General features: G+C 49.1%; 1 protein-coding gene across 1 annotated transcript in view; it reads right to left on the reverse strand.

Annotated features, from left to right (window-relative positions):
* Window positions 1-24170, reverse strand: part of SH3PXD2A (SH3 and PX domains 2A) — a 235716-nt gene that overhangs the window by 159480 nt on the left and 52066 nt on the right. Inside the window, 1 exon segment of the mRNA XM_042960172.1 lies at window positions 22246-22326. Coding sequence (XP_042816106.1) covers window positions 22246-22326 — 81 coding nt within the window.

Raw genomic sequence — 24170 nt, forward strand, 5'->3', positions numbered from 1 at the left:
TCTCAGACTCTCCTGCCTCCTATTCTCTGTTTCTGAAGATCCTTACTCACATCTGCAAAGTCCCTTTCACCATTTAAGGTAACATCCACAGATTCTGGGGATCCGGATGTGGCTATCTTTGGGGGCCATTATTCAGCTATCATAAGCCCCACCCAAAGCAAGAGTAGCTATAAAATCACAAGCATATAATGTGTGCGTGCGTGTGTGTGTGTGTGTGTATTCTAATGTATTAGCTTAGGGCTGCTGTGACAAAGTACCAGAGACAAGTGGCTTAAATAACAAAAATGTCCTATCTCAGTTCTGGAGGCTGGAAGTCTGAGATCAAGATGTCGGCAGGATTGGCTCCTTCTAAAGGCCGTGTCCAGGCTTCTCTTCTAGTTTCTGATGGCAATTTGTTGGCAATGCTTGGTGTTCCTGGGTTGGCAGAAGTATCAGCTCGATCTCTGTCTTCATCTTGACATGGTAGCCTCCTTGTGTGCATGTCTAGATCCAAATTTTTTTTTTTACAAGGACACCAGTCATTGGATTAGGGGCCCACCCTACCATACTATGACCTCATCCTAACTAATTACATTTGCAACAACCCTATTTTCAAATAAGGCCACATTTGAGGCACTGGGGTTTAGGACTACAACATCCGAATTGGGGGGGGACACGAAAGACTTCAACCCCTAACACCTACACACACTGAAAGAATATATAACCATTGAAAGATAAAAGCATGTGCCCACACACCACCAAAGGTCTCTTCCTGAATTCACAGTGGGACCTACACACCATTTTGAAAAATGTGAATAAGAGTAACCAGTGGTGCATAGCCAGTCAGATCTGGATTCAAATCGATTTCCTCATCTGTAAAATGAGGACAGTAACAGAACCTGCCTGATGTGATGGGCAAGAAGAAACAACGTGTGTAAAGTGCTTAGTACAGGGTCTGGCACAGACTAAGAGCTCCAAACACATTATCATTACTGTTTTCATCATCCCTCTTGTCATGGCACCAGCCTGGGTCCCTAGTGCCTGGCAAAGCTCGCTCCAGCCCTGAGGTCAAGGAGGCAGCAGGGAGAGTATGGGGACAGACAGGCCTGGCTATGAGCATCTAGGGGCCCTAGGGGAGCTGTCCAGCTGGTGTGCGTGGGCTGGGCTTGGGGAGGAGGCCTCCAGCTTTTCCAGCAGCTCATCAGGTGCGTGGGCGCTGCCTAGGACATGTTTGACATTAATGTGGTGGGGTCTGGGCAGATAGCCCAACACCCGCGGCAGGATGCACACAGAGCAAAGAAAGCAAAGGCATACGGGACGGAGCTATCCCAGGGAAACCTCCTCAAGTCTAGAAGGTGACCAAACTGGTGGCTATATCTGTCTCCCCCTGAAACTACCCTGTGGGCTCATCCCATGCACCACCCCCCACAACGCTGACCCACAGCCTTGGGAGAAAGAGCAGGGGATGGGAGTCAAGAGAGGAGGGTTCTAGTTCCAGCCTGCTGAGGCTTGTGGGTGACTATGGAAGTGAAGTAGAAATACCTGTCCCGTCCCCATACGTGTTGTGAAGATCCAAACAGAAGACACATGAGAAAGTGCTGTGAAATGCCAAACACAATTATTCCTACTTAACTTTTCCGAGTCTTAGTCTACTCATCTATGAAATGGGGTCAAGCCTATTTTTCTCCTCCCCATTGGCCGAAGCAAAGTTGAACAGAGAAAATATATCTGCAAAGCGCTTTAACAGGCACAGAAGAAACCAGAAGCAGTCGCCTCTCTCAGTACTGTTTTACCATTACTAATACTCTACCTACTGATGGAATGCTTGAGCTCTGAAAGGTCAGAATTCCAAATTATTCCTTCCTAACTAGGTGACCTTGGCCAAGCCGCTTAACCCCTCTGGGACCCACCCCACCCTCTAGGGGTGAGTAAAAACAGGCGCCCATGGTCATGTGTGGATTCAATGTGGTAACACAGGTGAGTGTGGTACTTGGCTTGCTGTAGGTACCTGATAAATGGGGTCACGTTTTTTCCAGGTGAAGAGACTCCAGTGCTACCTTCCTATCTCTTTATTTTTTAAATACACTTTTTAAAAGTTTATTTATTTCTTTTCTGAGAGAGAGAGTGAGAGCGAGCGCAGGAACAGGGGAGAAAGAGGGAGAGGGAGAGAGCGAATCCCAAGCAAGCTCTGTGCTATCAGTGTGCAGCCCAATTCAGGACTCGATCTTGTGAACGCATGAGATCATAACCTGAGCCAAAACCAAGAGTCAGACATTTAGCTGACTGAGGCACCCAGGCGCCCCTACCCTTACAGCCCTTTCTGCTTCTGGGAAGCTGCTCAGGGCCATCAACCAGGCTACTCCACCCTGACAATGGCTGAAAGGACTTCAAAGTCTTTCACCTGTAACTTCATAGGCCTCACTTCTTAAAGCTCTTGTGCTTTGTCCCAATGTGAGATCGCTCACGTTCCCCTTGGCCAAGAGGGAAGAGCATGATGGTAGGGCAGCTGACCACCTGGCAGGCTGGTGGCAGACGGGGCAGGGTCAGAGGGCGGGATGCAGTCAGCTCTGAGCCTGGCTTCAGGTAGGAGGGGTAGAGCTGCCCTGGGGATAGAGCCTGAGGCGTGGTTTCCTCTGTGGAACTGGAGCTTACCCCAGCCCCTCCCAACACCCCAGTGTGTCAGTCCTCCTCTACTTGTGACCTTGCTTTCCTCTTGTCTCCAGGAAAGTGTGCAGCTGGAGGGGCAGGGTGCTAGGCCCGAGACAGGGAGCACTGGACAGTGTGAGGGGCAGGGCTGGAGGGGTCATCTGAGACCGAGAGGAAGAACCTGGAGTTCCTCTTCCAGGCAAAAGGGAGCCCTGGAAGATGCTGAGCAGGAGTAACCCTGTGGAAGTGGGAATCTAGAAAGATAAATCTGGCCAGTACATGGGATGGAACTGTGGTCAAAGACACATCTGTGTGTGGGACAGACTGCCAAAGAAATCCGCCTCCCCACAGAGGATGAGGCCAGCCTAAGATGAGCCTGCCCACACCGGTGTGTGTGTGTGTGTGTGTGTGTGTGTGTGTGTGTGTGTGTGTGTGTGTGTGTGTGCGCGCGCGCGCACTGTGATGTGTGTGTTTTCCAGCAGGGTACTGGCTGAGATTACCCTGTTCCCTCTGGGGGTCGGGTCCCTATCTATCCCTTGGCCTCACCAGAGACCCTCTCAAGATTTCTAACCCCTCATGTACCCTCAAGCTTCCTGACACTCCCCCCTCCCACACCTACCTCCGAGGACCATCAACAAAGAGTGAGAGGACCTGAAGAAGGTGAAGAGGGAAGGAAAAAGAGTGGACTTCCTCCTTCTGACTGACCTTTTTCTGGCTGAACCACATGCTCAATTTTTTTCATCCTGATCATCCCTCTAAATGGCCCAGAACTGTGGTCCCCAAAGCATCCTAGCCACCATAGGATCAAAATCTGGCCAAAGTTTGGAACAAAGATAACATGTTCTTGGCAGAGATGAGACCAAGGCAGATCTTTGGTGCTCCCAGACCCCGGCTGCTGTTCAAGGCAGTGAGAGTCCAGAGCTAGTCCCCAACACACTCCCTTGACATGGCTCTCTCTTGGACAGAAGCCAAGTGGGATGCTTCTAATAAAAAATCCAATGTCCTTCCCTTCTTCCATCCCTTTCTCTGAGCTTCTCCTTCCCATTTTGTTAGAATACAAATGGGTCAGGGTACTTCCAGGTGTACCTTCATCTTTCTCCACCCCCACAAAGTCTTGTGCAAATGGAAAAAACAAAAGAATAGGCTGAAGAAGAATGCTGGAGTCACCGGGCAGAGTCCAGCTCTTTCCTGTGGCCTTTCCCTGGTCAGTACGGAACCCCGGCTTCCTAAGAGCCCGCCTCTCCTGTGCTTGGGAGTGTTTTTGGTCAGCACCAATATTGCCTGGGCCATCCTAAAACTCAGGGAGAGTGCTGAAAGCTTCTTCAAAGATGCTGGAAGCCCCAGCAAGACCCTGGGCTGTCAGGTGGACCCAGAAAAAGCCAGGCAGACCCAAGGAGTTCTGGCCAGGTGCACCACTATACCTGGTGACTTGGGTAGGTCACCTGCCCATACCCCCCAACTTCCTCCTCTATTAGAAACTTGACAGCTTAAGAGACCAAAACACATGAAGCCTCTTTGAGGTTCCAGTAAAAAGAGTGCTAAGTTGCACCATCTCCCAACACTGCTATCATCTCCCTTCCCATGGTTTTATCTCTGGCTTCAGGCCATTTGTTGGCTCTCTGCCTCCCAGGAACACACACCTATTCATAACCTCTGCTCGAACTGACCTCTCAAATTATATGCCCTGCTACCACTGTACATCCCCACACACTGCATACACTGCATGGCCTGCTTGCAATCTTCCCTGGACATAAGATGCTGTTCTGCACCCATGCTGTTCTGGGCCTTTGCACAGAATGCCTCACCCCATGTGATCTCTTGCTGTCAACATCTCTGAGGCCTTTGCACAGGCTTATCCTTCATTTACCCCCTCCTCTAGATTGCCTCTGTAGTTTAGTCATACTTCTAGAACTGTACTTACCACTATATTGTGATTATTTGTTGATATACCTGCCTCCTTTCAAAAGCTTGTATGCTTCTTGTAAAGAACTGTTCCTTGAAATGCTCGCTTTCCATCACAGTATCTGACTAATAGCTGGGCACACATTTCCCAGCCTCCCTTGCTGAGAGGTAGTCATGTGACTGAATTCTGACCAATGGAATATGGGCAGGGATGATGTGCATCCTCTCCATACAGCACATAAAATATCCCTATAATTCTCCACATTCTCTTTTCCCTCCCGTGCTGACTGGATACAGAGATCCATGGTGGGTGGAGTCCCCAGATGCAAGAGTCTGGGTCCCTGAATGACTACCTGGAACACAGCCATCCAGGAACCTGTTTGGGTCTATGACATGAGCAGGAAAAAACCCTCTATTTTAACGAGTCACTGAGAGCTTGTTACACAGCATTAGCCTGTCCTAACTAATACAAAGGAGTTCAGTCACGGTCCAGTGAACCAGACTGAAAGAGGGAAGACTTAATATGAAATGCAGAAACCCCCCTGCCACCCAATCAAGTCAAGCATCACATCCCCTATATGAATGAACTACTCCCAAAGCCAAGTTGTCACCCCTGCTTCCCCCTACCCTATCCACCAAATCACACACACAGTATTTAGAATGCCAAGCACTAAGGAAGGGTGGCCTAACAAGGGTGGGGATTGAGGGCTCGCTAGATGACCTATAAAAGTCACCACAGGTGAATGAGCCCCAACTTGAGATCCTAGTTCCACAAGTTTGTAGAAGGCACACAGAGACACAAAGCTGAATTGCAGGGAGGGGCCTTCTCCTCCCCACACAGGCATCTATACCCCTGACACGTGACCTTTAAGCTCACAGGAACATTTCCAAGGATGCGAATACACCACCTCTGTGGCAGCCCACACCACCCTTGGCAGCTTCTGGCAAGTGCTGGAACAGTGTTCCTCATACAGAGACCCAATGCCCCAGGCCAAATTCCCACGTGGTCACAAAGGCTGAGACCAAATGGGAGAAAGATCACATTTGGACACAAAGGAAGAAAAAGAAAGAGAAGGACTTCAAATGTATCCTTCCAACACTCTGTGCCCTCACTACTCAAGGTGTGATCTAGAAACCAACCCTACTGTCGCCTGAGAGCTTGGTGCAAACGCAAAATCTCAAGCCCCAGACAGGCCTACTGAATCAGAATCTGCATTTCAACAACATCTAAGTAGTCTGTGTGCGCGTTAACATTGGAAAGCCCTCGCTGTTCTTCGCTATAAGCATTCCAGCCAAACTTGAGCAGTGTTCCCACAGCAAGCCCAGCCTATATGCAAAGATAGACACACAGGAGAAGGAATGGGAGCTAAACTATAGAGCTGGCCTTTAGAAGGGAGGTGCAGGCCTGGCACCCCATTCCCAAAACTCAGCACCTGCTTGCCATGCATTCATGTATTTATTCAACAACAATTTCCTGAATACCTGCTATGTGTCAGGCACTGTCCTGGGCCCAAGGAAAACAAGCTAACGAGCTGGCAAGGTCCTGCTCTCTCAAAGCTCACACTCTAGTGGGGAAGAGATAGTAAATGAGTAGACAGTCAAACACGATAATGACACCTTGTGATACGTGTCCTGAAGACAAGAGAATGTGACAATGTGACAGGACTGGCAGGCTCTCTGAGGAAGTGGTCAAGGAAGGCCTTTCTAGAGGTGTCATGTGAGTTGAGGCCAGAGTGCACAGGAGTCAGCTGCCTGAAGATCTGGGGGAAGAGTTTCCAGGCAGAGGCAATGGCAAAGGCAAAGGCCCCAAGGCAACACTGTGCTTGGTGTCCCAGGAGCAAGCGGGTGAGTAGTGAGCTAGAGCCAGCAAAGCAGGGTGCAGGGGACAAGTCTGGAAGAACAGACGGGGGCCCACGACCCACGGCCTGGGGGCAGGGGTAAGGAGTTGGGAGTTAATTCCCAAAAGAAAGGGAGACTTTCAGAAGGTTATAAACAGAGGTGTGATGTGATCTAATTTATGTTTTAAAAGGATCACTCTATTGGTAGGAAGACAAGAGTGAGAGTGGGAAGACCCCTGAGGAAGCCAGCTTAGTTGTCCACGTGTCCTGGGCAGGGGTGACAGGGCTGGACCCAGATGGGGACAGAACAGACAGAGAGGAAGGGGGCAGAGCCCAGCTGCACTTTGAGAGAGGTCACACAGGATGCACCAACTTACTCTTGGGTTAGATATGGGACATGTCTGGCCAGGTTTGGGGTGACCCCAACTGGGTTTGAATCCCTTTGGCAGCTCAGGCATTACTAACAGCTGACCTGAGCAGTCCAAGTTCCCCACCCAGCCTGATGGCCTCAAGGGCTGACGCGGCATCCCCTGCCCTGACGGCTTCCTCTCCGGTCACTGAGGTTGGCCATTCAGCCCATAGGAGCCTTTTCTTGTAACTTCTCCTTACGCCAAGGGCTTCCTGATGTCCCTTCACATTGCGGAAGGGGAGGACAAGGTGGAGCCCAGATGGGAAAAGAGAAAAATCCCCAGAGCAAAAATGAAAACGGGGGCACAGTTGCTAGGGGGAGCCCGGTAAAGCAGCCCATGCAGCAAAGCAAGCAAGCAGGGACGGCCTCGGGTTCCCCAGGCTCTGCAGCCAGCTCTGGTTAATGAGGCTTTCCTGCAGGGAGAGCTCCACTCCGTCAGGGAACCAGGAAACGCAGGAGGAAAAGTCCCCACAGAGCGGGGTGTCCTCCAGCTCACCCTGGCTCCCAGCTGTAGGTTCCTTGTCCAGGCGGCAGCCCCGGCTGCTGCCCCCGGGGATGACTTCCTCCCGGAGACCTCATAAACGTGGCAGGTGCCCACCTAACACAAGGTGCAGAGAGAAGTGCAAGGAGAGAAGGGGCTGGCTGCTTGAGGACGGCCAGGCCCCTGTGCGCACGCCCTGCCTCCCTGCTGGGCTCTCCCTCCACAGAAGCGGGAATCTCCCTGACCTTCACCCGAGCCCGAGGCAGTCCTGCCTCTCCACACCTTTGCTCATGCCTATCTCCCTGCCTGGACCACCTTCTCAGTCTGCGGAAAGCCAGCCTGTCTCCTGGACCTACTTCAGCAGAACCCAAGACAGGATGAAGGGAAGCTAGCATTTATCAGGCACCTCCTCTATCCACACCATTATCTTTCTTTTTGAAAGTATCTGATGTCAATTATACCGCAATTAAAAAAAAAAAAGTATCAAGCAAATGTAAAACTCAAACATTTGTTAAATCTGGGAGGTAGGTCCTCTGCTATGTTATCTTATTTTCTGTAGGATTAAACAATTTCATAACTAAAAATAAACAACAGAACAGAAAAGCTGACTGGCTTCAGTGCACTGGCTTCCAGAAGCAGCTGGAAGGACCAGACTGGAGCGCTGGGAGTCCTGGTAAGAACACCATGGATGTAGGTGAGGAATCAAGAGGGCTTGGCTGAGGGCCAAGAAGATGGCATGGGGGGGAAGGTGAGGCAGAGAAAGAGAGGAGGAAGAAGGAAGGAGAGGGATGCAGGGGTAGAATGTGGGGAGAGGTCTAGATAGGAGCCGGGCTCGGTATATGCTGAGGGCCAAGCATACGTGTGACTTATAATTGGAGACACCGGCCTATGGGCCGGCTCGTAGACAGCCCCACCCTTTATCAGTGACTTGTCCGTAACAGGTGCTCACCTCTCACCTACCCCTAGGTGATGACAGAGACTTGGACCACAGGACAGCCCCTCACAGACAGAAGATGCTCAAGGAGAGCAGAGCCCTGGCCCAGGCCTATGTCAAGGCTCTACCTTACCCAGATCACTGACAGCTGGTGAGGTATCTGGGGACCAACTTGACTGTATAAGGGCTGCTCCCTGTTCTGCCCAGCTATTCCTAGAGGGGACAGCATCAGGGCAGGTGTGGCCTTAGAGGAACAGCTAGCATGGGGTGGGGAGGGATTAGGTGATGGAACAGACAGATGAGACCCAGGGGGCCCTCCATCCAGCCAGAGAAGGGGAAGAGCCAGCCTGAGGCTCCTTCCTCCACATCCCCAGCCCTATCCACAGAACCCTGGGCCCCACTCTCTAGGGAAGCTTGGGTGAGGGCTGAGACACTGCTGGCCCCCTGCGGCCATGGGGTCTGGGCACAACAGGTCCAGGGAAGGGAGACTGCAGTCACGCCTCTTCTGGGAGTGGGGAGTGCCAATGGATGGCATGAAGGGTGTCCTCCGGAGGCAGAGGTACCTCTGGTACCAAGGGTACCAAGACTGTCACCTGATTCCAAAAGGAATGCCAGGGAAAAGGTCAATTATGAGGCCCCACACTCCCTTGGAAAGGGGAAGGAGCCTCCCTCCCCCAGTGGGCTTTTGCCTTCGAGGGTACAGACTTGTCAAGCCCCTGGCTCCTTGCAGTCAGTGACCCCCATACAGACCAGGGTCAGGTCCCGCCCTGCCCTTCTCCCAGACTCCTGCTCAGGATGCGACGACAACGTGGAGGGGGAGATACTGATCAGAGAGACCCCGAGCCTGACAAAGACATACCGGAGTAAGAGAAAATGCCTCCAGAAAAGATTCTTGGGAAAGGCCACAGGGATGAACGGAGCCATGCCAAGACATAGGCACAGACTCAGAGACCCTTGGAGGGATACAGATAAATAGAGAAACTGGGGAAAGAGAGAGATGAAGAGAACACCACAGGGAGAATCCAGGACTCAAGAGCAGAGAGAAGGAAATGAACATCTGCACAGAAACTGACAATTTCTCTCTCTCTCTCTCTCTCTCTCTCTGTCTGCTCAGCCTAAACCCTCCCTCCCCAGGCAGGGCAGAGGGTCAGGGCAGCACTCCCTCCAGCAGCCAGCCCAAGCTCACCTGCTTGGTAGCCGAAGCCTTCTTGACAAGGTGGGAAAGGACCCCTCTCCTCTCCAAGGTGCCAGGGCCTCCTAGGCCGGCTCTGCGGTGCTCTGGCCCATGTAGGGGCCGCATCAAAGTCACAAGTGGCAATGAACAGAAGGGGTTCAGCATGTGGATTCCGGCCAGACTGCCCAGTCTGCATCCTGGCTCCCTCACCTGCAGAGACGGTGGTTCTACGGCTCTACCTCCATCCACCTTAGCTCTCAACTACACATCCAAGAAACCCAGGTATTCCAAACTGGCCTGAAGTGTCCCAGCTGCACCAGAAAGATATACATTGATGGACAGAATCTCAGTTTTGAGTCCTTCTACATTGGGTAGATCTCGTGGTCTGTCTCCCTGTCTTGGCCCCAGTCACTGCAGGATGGAAGCAGGAGCGTGCACGGCCCAGCACCCCAAGGGGCACACGCAGAGGAGTTTCCCCCCACCCTCCTACTGGGGCTCCTCCTCACAAGGTTCCACGACGAAGAATGGAGCCCATCCCCTTGAGGAGCCAGAGAGGCTGGCCTTCACCAGAGATGCCCTCAGGAGACCAGTCAGCACTGTCTCAGTAGGAAGAATGGCCGCTTGTCGCATGCCAGAACCACCCTGTCTGCGCACATCTTAACTCCAGCCCATACGCGACCTCCTGCTTCCTGTTCTTTTTTTTTTTTTTCCCCTTAAGGTATACCCGAATGTGGTCCATTTAGCCCTAGGGACACCCGCCCCACCGCACCCACCTTATTCCTAGCCTCCGCCTCAGCCCACCGCCAGCACTGAGCTCAGGCTCCAGCGTGGCTGAACTGGCCACCGTGTTCTGCTGGGCACCAGATAAATGCTCCCCAATTAGCAGATGGAGCCAAACGCAGGCTGGCATTTAGGGCCGTCAACTGGCCAGCCCTACAGCATTCATTTGCCGCAGCTTAGAGGTGCCCAAGACCCTTCTGTGGCTGAGAGGATGTTCCCCTAGTCCAGGTTGGACAGACATGGGTCCATGGAGCTCCTGCCCTCCTCCACAGGGGCCAGGGGCAACATCGGGAATGACCACCATCCCAACAATTCTCTGTAGTTGCTCCAGACTCCGTGGGGAAGGCTTCCTGGGCCTCATCTCCTGGAAATCTCATTGCTCTGAGGTAGCTTCTGCACTGAGAGCCATTCTGCAGATGAGAAGGCGGAGTCTCGGAGGCTAGGTTATTGTTTGGGATCACCAGGCTGGTAAGAGGTGGGGCCGGTGTGCACACCCACGTTAAATCTGTCTGATAGCAAAGCTTGAGCTTTCCATCACCATGAGAAACTGCCCCACTGGGAGAGCGAGGAATTTGGCATCAAGAATCCCTCAAGTGCGGGGCACCTGAGTGGTTCAGTTGGTTGAGCATCCGACTTTGACTGAGGTCATAATCTCATGGTTCTGTGAGTTTGAGTCCTGCGTCGGCTTGCTTCTGTCAGCACAGCCTGTCCTCTCTCTCTCTCTCTCTGCCCCTCCCCTGCTTGTGCATTCTCTCTCAAAAATAAATAAACATTAAAAAAAAAAAGAAAAGAATCCCACAGGCTCTTTTGGAGAGCCTGATGTCACCCAACTGTGGAGGTCTCTGAAGAATCTAAAACCCTTTTTTCCTTAGCTCCAGCTAAATTGAGGATACAAAGGAAACAGTGTTGATTCTCCAGCAACTCCTACAATGACCTGGTCTGAGGGAACATCCCTGAGATGCAGGAATCACAGCCCCTAAAATCACTTGGGGGGCTGAGGTCCAGCCAGGGTGACAGGGAGCTGATGAGGGGGGGTCACTGCAGCTGGCACCCCTGGGTCACCCAGCTGAAGGAGAAAAACAGTCTTCCCTCAAACAAGCCCATAACCCAGGCTCCGACAGCTCCCCCTGGCTGTCCTACATGCCTAGTTCCAAACCAGTCAAGAGCAAAACCAACTGTTGCCATGGGGCGAAGGGGTGTGAGTATGCCAAGGCCTCCAGCCCAGCTCCGGAAGGCACTTTGACCAGCCTGCCAGGGTGCCTAAGTGTGTGCAGGCCTGATGGCAGTGCTCTATACTCTGGGTTGCTCGCTCATTCCGTGCCTTCTGCCCTACCCCGATTATTCCACCAGCTGGCGGCTCCGGGTTAGGCCAAAGCTGTGGGCCTGGGTTTTCTGCCCAGGATGACGCTGACTTTTCCCCGTGGGGGTCCCCTGTACCAAGCCCAGTGCCGGGAATGTAGCTGGCACTCCGCCAAAGGTGCCAGGATTAACCTGAAATTCTCTCCTGAGGGAAGGGAGAGACTTGGTCACAGCTGAAGGCTCCAGGCACACACATCCACACTCACAGGACACTCACCTGGCCACCACCAAAGACCTTCCTTCCCTTCATTCTCCAGTTTGGAGGGGGACACTGTCCCCCACCCACTCTCCAGCCAGCTTTCCTGCTGCTTATCCGAAGAGGATACAGGGGGTCCCGGTGGGGGCAGAGCCGAGTTTTCTAGGTCAGACCTTCAGGCCTGAGGCCAGAGGAGAAGGAGGTGACATAGGCAGCATCTACACTCAGGGCCTTCCTGAAGTACCACCCGAACACACCCTGACGTGACACCTTCTGCTAGGAAAACAGGGTGCGCAGCTCCAAGCGTTCATGCAGACGGTGTAGCCTGACTCAGACGCTGCCTCTGGCAGAACTGGGGTGTGTTATCTGACAGAGGTAGGAGGAGGTGGGCGGGACATGTGGGCTGAGCTCCACCAGGACGCAGCCGACCCTGTGAAGGCAGGTCTGCCATCTGACTGTTCTGGGAGTTCAAGAGAAGTCTTCGGCTCTCTGCACATGCATCTTGTCCCCGGGGAGGGTGAATGACCCCTCTCCCTCAGGGTGATTTCTTGGTGATGCAACAGGGCGTTCCAGCCCCCCTCAGCCAAAAACTGAAAGAGGACTTCTGGATAGAGGCTAGAATGACCTAGAAGCTAGGGTACCTGAGTTCTAGTCCTGCTGTCACTTAATGCCCTTATAATTTGGGTAAGTCACTTCCCCTGCTGGGGTCTCTTTCCTCATCTGTTTAGGAAAAGGACTACATCAGAGGGTAGCCAATAATTTTCACTCAAGGTGCCTTTGCCAATGGACAGGTAGTCTCTTCCTGAAGGTATCTGGTTTTGGTTTATTTTTAGAAGGACTCTGAGACCATGTCTGGGCTCATGGTCGATGAGCAATGACTGCCATGGGCAAAGGATGGGAACATGCCATGACCAATCAATGATGTCTGCTGTGGGCATGAGGCTGGAAAGTGGCAGCGTGAGTGCCAGACATGTATCATCCTGGTAGGTGATCTCCAAGGGCCTTCTAGTTATAAACCACAATTCTACCCCTAATTCCCCAGCGGACATGGTTAACGCTGGTTGCCAAGCGTGTACCTCCCATATTCTGATATTTGCACACAGCTGATTTCTCTCCTTGAAAGAGACATTCTCATCAGTCCTGCAGGACAGTTACTGGGGGAGCAGGCCGCCTCCTAAACTCTCCATCCACCCATAGTCACAAGACTTCGCCCAGAAAGTGAGAGACAAGGAAACAATGCCTAGATTTAACACCCAGAAGACATTCCAGCTTTTCTTACAATTTTCCCCATGTCTACAAAGGAGCTTCCCCACTGTGTGAAAATCCCACCAGGGCACAGCGGGAGTATGAATGATCAGCAAAGGGCAGACTGAGGTGGCTCCTGGCTTCGTGGTGCACTCACAAGAGAGGGTCTCATCTGAGAGGGCCTATGTCCACTGAGCACCCTAGGAGGCATGTGCCTGGATCACTTATACATCATTTGCTAGGAGCACCTTTGCAAGTGTATGCAGATACCAAACATGGTGCTCGCAGATGCAGTACTCATCAGTACAAGAAGAGATTAGTTTTCCAAGCATACCTACAGCATGATGAGTATCCTGCAACTCTGGGCTGTTGCAGAGAGTCAGATAAACTCCCCTCCTCTATTTGTATCCAGCTGGAAAGTTCTCCTGATGGCAGGTTCCAGCAGAGCCCAAGCTCTCTCTTCTTATTTCCCTTTACACATAGAAGATGTGTGAGGCTGTCTCCCACCATCCCCCACCCACCATGACTCTGCCCCAAGGCCACCACCTCTCCCCTCCACCTCTCTTCGTCTGCTCTAGACCTGTGAGGCCTCCGTGCACATGATTATTCCTAAAACCACAGGGTTAGGGAAACTGCACAAGAAGGGGGCACTGGCAGGGTACCAAGTAACCCCAGGGCTCCAAACCAGTGGTAGGTAAACAGCTTTCTATCCTGAGCTGGCCTCCAGGTAACATTTCCCCAGGCCCTCCTCTCCCAACATTCCCCAGGGAACAGATACCCCCAGCACTCCCCTAACCCCACCCTTGCAAACAGCACAGCCTGCCAGAAGAGAAATCAAGAGAGAGAGGAAGCTGGAGTTCACCCTCAGGCCACAGGGGCAAGATGAAAGGCAGTAGTTAAGGCAGGAGCCAACTCCCGGAGGGGAGGGAAGCCAGCCATAGAATTCCCAAAGGCTACTGGAATCCCCACAGGGTTCCCCTGGAATCCCCCGGTGCTCCATCAGGGATCCAAAAGATGCGTCTTTCCAAGAGCAAGGAAAAACAGTGACCAATAATTACTTGTTTTCCTAACAGTGTTGCTGGGAGAGAAAGAGCGTTGGTAATCACTCTTTGGAGGTGAAAAGCTTTATCTAGGAAATGCTTAACACTGCCACCTGACTCTCCTGTCTGGAGGCAGGCTGCACCATGTGGTGAGAGTGGAGCCTGTATCGGTGGGGCACAGGAAGAGACATCTGCCTGCAGATGGGATGGGCATCTCTACCTATTCTCTCTCAGAGTTATGTTTCTGAGGGTCTAACTAGTGAGCTTTCAGCTTCCCCATCCAGAGTCTCAATGCTCGTGGCTAGTGTATGGGTGTTCTTTACACGGATTACCTCATTTCATTCTTAGTATTACCCCATGAGGCAGGTATTTTTGTTATCCCCATTATACAGATGAGAAAACCGGGGTGCAGAGAGGTTAAAGAACTCACCAAAGGTTATATACTAACAGTGTATCGCTAACAATGAGGGCTGGAGCTGGTCTTGGACCCCAGTCAGCCTGGCCCTGGAGTACCTGCCCACAATCCTTGCACCCACAACCATGCAGCCCTTAGTGTGTTTGGTCGTGACAAGGACCACCACCCAGTACTTCTTGCCCCAATACACAGTTCGTGTGTTTTGAGCAATGTTTGAATACAAGATTCCGGTTTGATAAGATAATTTGGACATGTCCCTGGGGTTTGATGTAATGGGTTCTAACCAGTTCCATTCCATAGGGATGATTTAGAAGGATGGTTCAGGAAATATGACATAATGTGATTTTAATAATTATTGTCATTTTCCTTCTCTTGGTAGATAAGCTCTTAGTGTCTATTTTTTTTTTTTAATTTTTTTTAACATTTATTTATTTTTGAGACAGAGAGCATGAACAGGGGAGGGTCAGAGAAAGAGGGAGACACAGAATCTGAAACAGGCTCCAGGCTCTGAGCTGTCAGCACAGAGCCCGATGCGGGGCTTGAACCACAGGCTGTGAGATCATGACCCGAGCTGAAGTCGGACGCTCAACCGACTGAGCCACCCAGGCGCCCCGTGTCTATTTTTTTTTAACTTGTGTGTTTTCTATCACGTTATAGTATAATGACCACGAGAGACATATTTTATTTTAGACTTCCCACTTTTCCCAATCCTCCCATAGGTATCCTTTTAATTATTAAATATTAACGTCGTAAATAATACATGAATACATTCTTTTTTTATATAAAGTAAAACATTACAAATAAGGCTAAGTTTCCCCTTTGACCAAGATCCTCTTCTCATTGATGCCCCAACCCTCTTCCAGAGATAACTTTATTATCAATTTGGAGTGCATCCTTCCAGATCTTTAAAAAATATTTATATACTTAGGCTGTATATGTACTTGCAAAAGATATGTCTTGCTGTTGCTTTTGCATAATTGCTATCATACTGTACTGTTTGAAATCTGCAGTGGTCATTCATTAACATTTCTTGGTTATTCATCCATAGAACTGAGATCAATCTCATTTGTTTTGACTGTTGTACAACATGGTATGAGAATACCACAGTTTACTTAGCAGCCCTCTGCGCCATGTTTCCCACTGTCACCACGGCAAACAACATGAGGCTCTCTGAGCCTTCCTGGGACTGAGGACTGACATCAGTCATGGCCGATGTTCTCCTCTGTCCAGGGTGTGTGAGCAATCACAATGACCCACAGCTCACCGCACAGCTGGGACTTGTACTGCCATGCCAGGCAATGGAAGTCTGTAATCCTTGGAATGAAACTGTTCTTAGAACTTGGCGTGTTATCTCCCCAGGCTTGGGCCGCCTTGCCTTTAGTGTAGGGTCAATGATCTCAAACAACACAGAGCCTGCCTTGATGATTAAAAGACAGAGCCCGCAGGAGAGACACTTCCTCCCTCCCCTTTCCTATCCTCAGCTTGGTTCCTGGCACACATCAGGACCACCTTACTTTGACCTCGGCAGAGGCTTGCTCTGAACATCAAACCAAACTAAAGCAAAACTACAAGCTACACTAAACTAAGCTGAACTAAACAAAACCTAAACCAAACTATAAATCTAATAAATAGAAAGATGAACACAGATGTTTACCTGCAAAGTGAGGGACCTGGAATAGAATTCTCATTCTAAAAATGCAGTGATCCAATAATGCACCACAAATGACCTCAGAACAAGCCCCCCCCCCCCCGCCCCCAACACACGTTCCAAGTCCAGTAATGAATGATTTGGGAATTATAGTTTTGTTTGCTCAACATTAGCCTGGCTATTTGAAAGCTAGAAAGTGAGTGTGACCCTGGGTGGGGTAAGTGGGTGGAAAGTCTAGAGAGATGAATAAGGAAGAGAGATTAAAGCTCTTCAAAACACGTTAAATCCACTAGAGCAAATGAGCATACCTAAAGAACCTGCTTACCTCCATCTTCCAAGCAGTGTGGGGGAAGCCTAAGGGCCTCTCCGGTCTCTCATCAAATATTGACCCTCTGCACTCACTGGCCGGAGTTCAGACTAAAGGACCAGCAGCAGCACGGAGCCAATGTTTGCAGAGCAATTACTGTTGCCCACCGCCTTGTAGGTCAGATTGTGAAACAACCTTCGGTGGAGCCGGGGCTTCAGAGAGTCTTCCGGTCCTTCCTCGGTGGGGGGGATACTTAACAGTGAAGGAGTTGTGCAAGGAACTTTACAGAGGCTGGAAGTGTGATCCAGTGCCAATGAGAAGGCAACTTAAGAGCATCTGCAGCCCTTTACTGTCCTCCTTCTCCCCTTAGCTGCACCTCCAAGTAATCCAAGCCCTTTAGAGCCAAACAGGCCTCAACATCAGGCCTTGTCCCAGACAGCTCCCTCTGGGACAGGTCCCTTTTCCTGGGCAGATAGGCTGAGTGGCGGATTATTTTTAGAAGAAATCAATTTCTACTTGGAGACCAAGAGCCTCTCTTCTCCCTACTCCCAACTTAACATCTGAAATGCCCTTAGAAGCCCTCTCTAGCAACTGACGTGGTTTCCAGAAGTGTTTGGAATAGCTGTTGAATTGAATTGCTCTATTGATGGAGCAAATCATGGTAGAACATAGTCTCCTTCTTCCTGCCGGGGCCCTAAAGATTTTAGAAGGCAGCTGAGGAGGGGCTGGGAGGGTGGCAGAGCCCTCTGGGGTAGGCAGAAAACCCAGTCAAGCCTGTTGTGTGCCCCAGATGGTCTAAAACAGCACATTCCAAAAGACACTTCTGTCACGATAGAAATTCTCTGTATCTGCTCAATATGTAGCCACTAGCCACTGTGACTATTGAACACTTAGAATATAAGCAAGTATGGGGCACCTGGGTGGCTCAGTTGGTTAAGCATGAGACTCTTGATTTTGGCTCAGGTCATGATTTCAAAGGGTGGGCTCTGTGCTCACCAGGGAGCCCGCTTGAGATTCATTTTCATTCCCTCTCTCTGTCTCTCTTTCTCACTCTCTCTGCCCCTTGCCCTCTCACACATGCATGCATGCTTGCTTGTTCTCTCTCTCAAAATTAAATAAACTTTATATAAAAGAAGAATATAGCAAGTATGACCAATAAAGTAAATCTAATTTGATTCTTAAAAATGAATTAAACAAAAGGCATCTGGGTGGCTCAGTTGGTTGACTATCCGACTTCGGCTCAGGTCATGATCTCACGGTTCATGAGCTGGAGCCCCACGTCTGGCTCTGTGCTGACAGAACCTGCTTCGGCTTCTGTGTCTCCCTCTCTCTCTGCCCCTCCCCTACTTGTGCCCTTTCTCTCTCTCTCTCTCTCTCTCTCTCTCTCTCTCTCTCAAAAATAAATAAATGTTAAAAAAAATGTAAAAATTAATTAAATTTAATTTCAAACTTTTTAATTAATTTAAATGTAAATGTAAATAGCCATGTGTGGCTAGTGGCTACCACAGTGAACAGCACAGGTGAAGGGCTCCATACCCGGTGCTTCCCGGGGGCAGGAAGAGGGGCCACATTCAGTGCACAGCCCCTGGTGGGTGGAGGCAGAACCACTGGGGCTGAAGGCTGAAGGCAGAAGATATGAGGAGAGGAGAGGGTTTGGGGCAGAGTAGAGGGTCTTATCCTGATACCCTTGGAAGGATATCAGGGGGGTATGAATGACCAAAAAAGGTCATTAGAATTATATATGTACATTCATGCCTTTGTCTGGGGAGAAGGTCTTTGTCTTTCATTAGAAGCAGAAAAAATCTCTGATCTCCAAAATAAGATAAAATAACTCCTTGATCTGTCAGTTTCCACTTACTTCTTCAGGGATGCCTGCTTTGATCCCAGAGTATGTTTCCCTGTAGTATCTCTATGGTACTTCTCTTTGTAGCATTTGAAATAGCATGAAATTATATATATATATAATATATATACACATTTATATATATATTTATAAAATGTATATATTTATTTTGCTTTTGCTCATCAATAAATCCCCAGAGCCCAGCATACTTCCTGGGACATAGAAGATAGGCACTTAGATTGGATAGATTAGATGGATGGATGATGGATGGATGGATGGATGGATGGATGATGGACGGATGGATAGGAGGCAGGCATGTTTAATGAATAAACAAATTAACAAAGAAATTAGAGACATACTTTACCCCAATAACTATAATTTTCAAAAAACAACCAAATACCCCCAAACTGTTGTGGGGGTATGGGGCTATATCACTCGAGGCTGCCGTCCCAATCAAACCACACAGGTTTTGTTCCCTCCTCCCAAGAGGAGTGCTCTTTCCTTTCTCTCCATCCATAACATGCTGCTTGTCCCTCAATCAAGTGTTTATTTCATTTCCAGTAGACTTCACTGCCTAAAAGTCTACTTTCCCCACCAGACTTCTGGAAGGAAGGGACCTTGTCCTTCTCAACTTAGCATTCCTCAGCTTGTGCCACTTCCATCCTAAAGAAGTGCAAATATGTAGGAGGGCATAGCACAGGCCCATCCACTCTTACCCTGAGCCAGCCTGGCTTATTCACCTTTATTCTTCCTTCCTCACCATTACAGTCAGGGTAAGGCTGCTAGATTAAGCAAGTGAAAACATAGGACACACAACAACATGTGAATTTCAGATAAACAATGAATTGCTTTTTTAGTATAAGTATATCCCATGCAATATTTGGGACACACTTACAGTGAAAAAAAAGTATTGTTCCTCTGAAATTCAAAATTAACTGGAGGAGTGCCTGGGTGGCTCAGTTGGTTGAGCGTCTGACTTCAGCTCAGGTCATGATCTCGCGGTCTGTAAGTTTGAGCCCCGTGTCGCATTGGGCTCTGTGCTGACAGCTCAGAGCCTGGAGCCTGCTTCAGATTCTGTGTCTCCCTCTCTATCTGCTCCCTACCCCACTCATGCTCTGTCTCTCTCTTCCTGTCAAAAGTAAATAAACATTAAAGGGGCGCCTGGGTGGCTCAGTCGGTTGAGCATCTGACTTCGGCTCAGGTCATGATCTCGCAGTCTGTGAGTTCGAGACCCACATCAGGCTCTGTGCCGACAGCTCAGAGCCTGGAGCCTGCTTTGGATTCTGTGTCTCCCTCTCTCTCTGCCCCTCCCCCACTCATGCTCTGTCTTTCTCTCTCTGTTAAAAATAAATAAACATTAAAACATTAAAAAAAAACATTAAAAAAATTAACTGGACATCTCATATTTTATCTGGTGACCCTACTCCAGGGCCTCAAGGGTAGCAGATAGCCTGTAAGTAAGGCATATGGGTGGTGTGGGGGACAGAGGTGAATGTGGATGGAGATAAATGACCAGCCCAGTATAGTCCTATAGTCCTAAGGCTTCAGGTAAGTATAGAATGGGCAGTTACCAGGTTATCTGTAGACTCTCGTCCACAATGCCACGAATGAGCCAGCTCCCCCATGCTCCACCAGAGGACTCCTCATTAATGCCACGGGTCACATGAAAGAGACACTGTCTCTCTCCAAGCACAAGTCGTTTGGCTCCTGTGTCCCCCCGCCTGCCTCCTGCTCAGGGCTGCTTGTCCCGGTGTGTGCCTGAGATAGTCTATTCCCAAGGATAGATTTGCTCATTTAAGCCTCACAACAACCCTACTGGGTGGGTACTATTCAAATCTACATTCCACAGATGGGAAAGAGAACCTAGAAAAGTTGAGGAATGTTTCCAGAGCTATAAGGTGGTGGAGCCAGTAAACAGTCCTAGGCAATGTGTCCCCAGTGCCTAAGCTTGAAGCCACTCTCTCACTAGAAAGCCCAATTGCGAGGGCACCAGTGACTAGAGATGGAGTTAGCATTACCATTTTTCTTCCTCTACAGGAGTCGCCATATTAAAATCAGTGACCCTGATAAATAAGAAAGGCTTTCCAAAATGAATGCCACTAAAAGTCATGTCATGAGTTCTGTAAAATGGGTTCACAAAGATGTTATGCTTGGCTCAAAGGTTAAATTCCGAAGGACCCTTTCCAAACTGTATCTCCAAGGCAGTGATGACCCACATGGACAGGCCTGGCCATGCTCACGTCTAGAGCCAGTGCATCACACAAGCTGACCCATGCTGTGCGTCCCCTCCCAACACACAGGAAATAAGCCCTCCAGGCAAGGAAGAAGTAGGGGGAGTAGCATTCCTTTCTTGTGAGGTTCTGTAACTGGGAGGGGATGGGGGCACAGAACAGAAGGGTGGGGGAAGAAAAGCTCTGATTTGAGAGTTTCCGTTGGCTCTGAGACTCCCTCTGGCTCATCAATGAGTCCTTTCAGGGTTCCCTCTCCCCAACTAACTTATCATTTCCTGTCCCGCACACTACATCCATTGATGGGGTATCAGCAAATCCCACCAGTTTATACCAGAAGGACCCAAGGAGACTGGACAGCAATGGGGGAGGTGAGGAGAAGAAGAGGCAGGAAAGTAAGGAGTGGTTTTCCATCCCATATTATCAGATTAAGACAGGATTTACTGTAATACAGGAAGCTGGCTCACCTTTGACTCATCTCATTGGTAGAGTGATAAGGACAATGGGATAAAGCCAGGTACTTAAAAGCAAACATGCAGGCCTGGCCTCTCCAAGGTGACTCACCACCAAAGCCTGCAAATGAACGAGTAGAGCCTGGTTGTGAGGACCAGAAGTAGGTGTCTCTTCTTTGTGTTTTTATTGGCCTACACCAGGCTTATAGCCGTAAGGAAGAATCTAGAAACTCTCAGTTTTCCCTTCCTGGTATTGGAAGTGTTGCTGTTCATCTCACACTAATTCTGCCTTGTCTGGTGCCTGACTCTGTTACAGAGGCATAGGCCCCCTAGTGGTCACATCTGTGCTATGTGACCTTCTACTCCGGGCCACTCTGATTGGTCCAGAGAGGGCATGTGACCAAAATCAGGCCAATCCGAGTCTTCCCTGGGATTTTTCAACTTGAAACAGTCAGTCAGAGACAGTCTCTCAGGTGTTGGGAACTACAAGATATGAAATTCGGGAGTTGTTGACAGCCAAGTTCCTCAGAAATCTGAGGCAGTGCCCAGAGAGAAGCAGAGAGCAGACAGACAGAAAGCAGCTGTAGTTTTGGGTGTTCTTGGAGCCCACTGCCTCACTCCCCTCTTTACCACCTGGCCAACTACACAACCTTCTGTGGTATGGTATACCCTTCCCAACAAATCTCCTTTTAGTGTGAGCCAGTAGGAGTGTAAAACTACCACTTGTAATGCAAAAAGGCCTAACCAAATTAGGTAGCATCAAGGGAGGTGTCTGCAGTGGAGCTGTGGGATCCTTAGTACCATCCCCCTGTGCAGACATCCCTGTGTATATTAGAGAGTCACACACATCATACACATGTACAAACATGGCAGCAAGAGCCTTATTCGGCTAGCCAGACACAGTGGTATGCCCAGTTTGTGTCTGTAGTTCAAGAAACTGCTTATTTTCTGTTTCCGTCTCTCCCGTGTGTTTGCTTTTCTTTGCCTGCAAAGATGTGGTGGCTTGTGTCTCACCCTGGATGTTTATAGACACATGTCTGCTCATGCACAGAGCACCCACGGCCATCCTCCTGCCTCTCCACCCTGGTTTCCTAACCCCCAGGCAAAGGAGGGTGACAAAGCTTGACTGTTAAGACCATCAGACGAAGCCAACAAATACCTGTGTCTGCCTGTGACATTCAAGACTGAGCCAAGCTCAGCTAGACAGGTGAGGTTCCCTCATTTGTCCCTCTGTTCTGACCTGGATGCTGACCCTGAGAGTTCTGACAGGGGTTCTCCGGCTGAGTAAGGACATGACAGAGGCCAGCCCAGCAGAGACTTAGGCCACGGTGGGTGGAACTGGGTACCATCCGAACTCAGACCAACTCACCTGCAGGTCAAAGAACTTGCTGTACCTCCGGTAGATGGTCTGGGATGTGGAGTCGGACCAGGTCACGTTGATGATGTACACCTGTAGGGAAAAGGTAAGCACAAATGAGCCGGTGACTAAGGCTGAGCTTCAGGTTGTACCAGGCATCATTTAACATGACTGTGGGTGCACCATGGCCAGGACCATTCTTCTCATCTCTGTCCCCAAGACCTAGCGCAGTGTCAGGTACCACACAGATGTCACACATGTTTATTTAAATACACACACACACACACGCACACACACACCTAGAAAGATATCCAATAAACTGCTAAGGATGATTATCTTAGGAGAGTAGGATTACAAGTGGTTTTAATTTCCTTCATTTCATTTGTATGTATTTTATAAAACAAACACAAAATTGGAGTTGTCAAAAATGTCCACTGGTTCTCAAACTTTACAGTGAATCAGATTCTGTAAGAGGCCTTTCTAAATTGCAGATGCTGGGGCCCCACTCTGAAATTCTGCATAAGTAGACCAGGGGTTTCAGGACTCAAGCAACTACATTTTAATTTTTTTAAGGCTTTATTTTTATGGAGCAGTTTTAGGTTCATAGCAAAATTGAGCAGAAAGTACACAGAGTTCCCATATACTCCCTGCTCTCTCCCACCACTTGAGTGGTACATTTGTTAAAACTGGACATCTATACTTTTTTCCCCCAAGATTGTATTTAAATTCAAGTTAGTTAACATATAGGGTAATATTTCAGGAGTAGACTTTAGTGATTCATCACTTACATATAACACCCAGTGCTCATCCCAACAAATGCCATCCTTAATGCCCATCACCCATTTAGCTCATCCCCCCCCACCAACTCCCCTCCAGCAACCCTCAGTTTGTTCTCTATCATTAAGAGTGTTTATGGTTTGCCTCTCTCTCTTTTTTTTATCTTACTTTATTTTTCTGTCCCTTTCCCTACACATTTTTTCTGTTTCTTAAATTCCACATATGAATGAAATCATATGATATTTTCTCTGACTGGCTTATTTGGCTTAGCATGATACACTCTAGTTCCATTCATGCTGCAGATGGCAAGATTTCATTCTTTTTCATCACTGAGTAATATTCCATTGTATAATCTTCTTTATCCGTTCATCAGTCAATGGACATTTTGGCTCTTTCCATAATTTGGCTATTATTGATAGTGTTGCTATAAACACTGGGGTGCATATGCCCCTTTGAATCAGCATTCCTGTCTCCTTCAGATAAATACCTAGTAGTGCAATTGCCGGGTCATAGGGTAGTTCTCTTTTTAACTTTTTGAGGAATCTCCACACCATTTTCTGGAGTGGCTGCACCAGTTTGCATTCCTATCAGCAGTGCAAAAGGGTTCCCCTTTCTCCACATCCTCGCCAACATCTATTGTGTCCCGAGTTGTTAATTTTAGCCATTCTGACAGGTGTGAGGTGATATCTCATTGTGGTTTTGATTTGTATTTCCCTGATGATGAGTGAGGTTGAGCATTTTTTCATGTGTCTGCTGGCCATTTGTATGTCTTCTTTGGAGAAATGTCTGTTCATGACTTCTGCCCATTTCTTAACTGGATTATTTATTTTTGGGGTGTTGAGTTTGATAAGTTCTTTATAGATTTTGGACATTAGCCCTTAATCCAATATGTCATTTGCAAATACCTTCTCCCATTCTGTACGTTGCCCTTTAGTTTTGTTGACTGTTTCCTTCGCTGTGCAGAAGTTTTTTTATCTTGATGAGGTCCCAATAGTTCATTTTTGCTTTTGTCTCCTGGCACCTGTACTTTTAACAAACCACTTCTGCTGTAGTTGGTTCTCAAAACCCACCCTGAAAAGCACTTCAGGTGACCATAAGCAATTCAGAGATGTGCAATTCATCCCAGTATTCCTATGCCTTAACTCAGGGCCAGGCACAGA

The sequence above is a fragment of the Panthera tigris genome, chromosome D2 (genome assembly GCF_018350195.1).
Source record: "Panthera tigris isolate Pti1 chromosome D2, P.tigris_Pti1_mat1.1, whole genome shotgun sequence".
NCBI classification, from domain to species: Eukaryota; Metazoa; Chordata; class Mammalia; order Carnivora; family Felidae; genus Panthera; species Panthera tigris.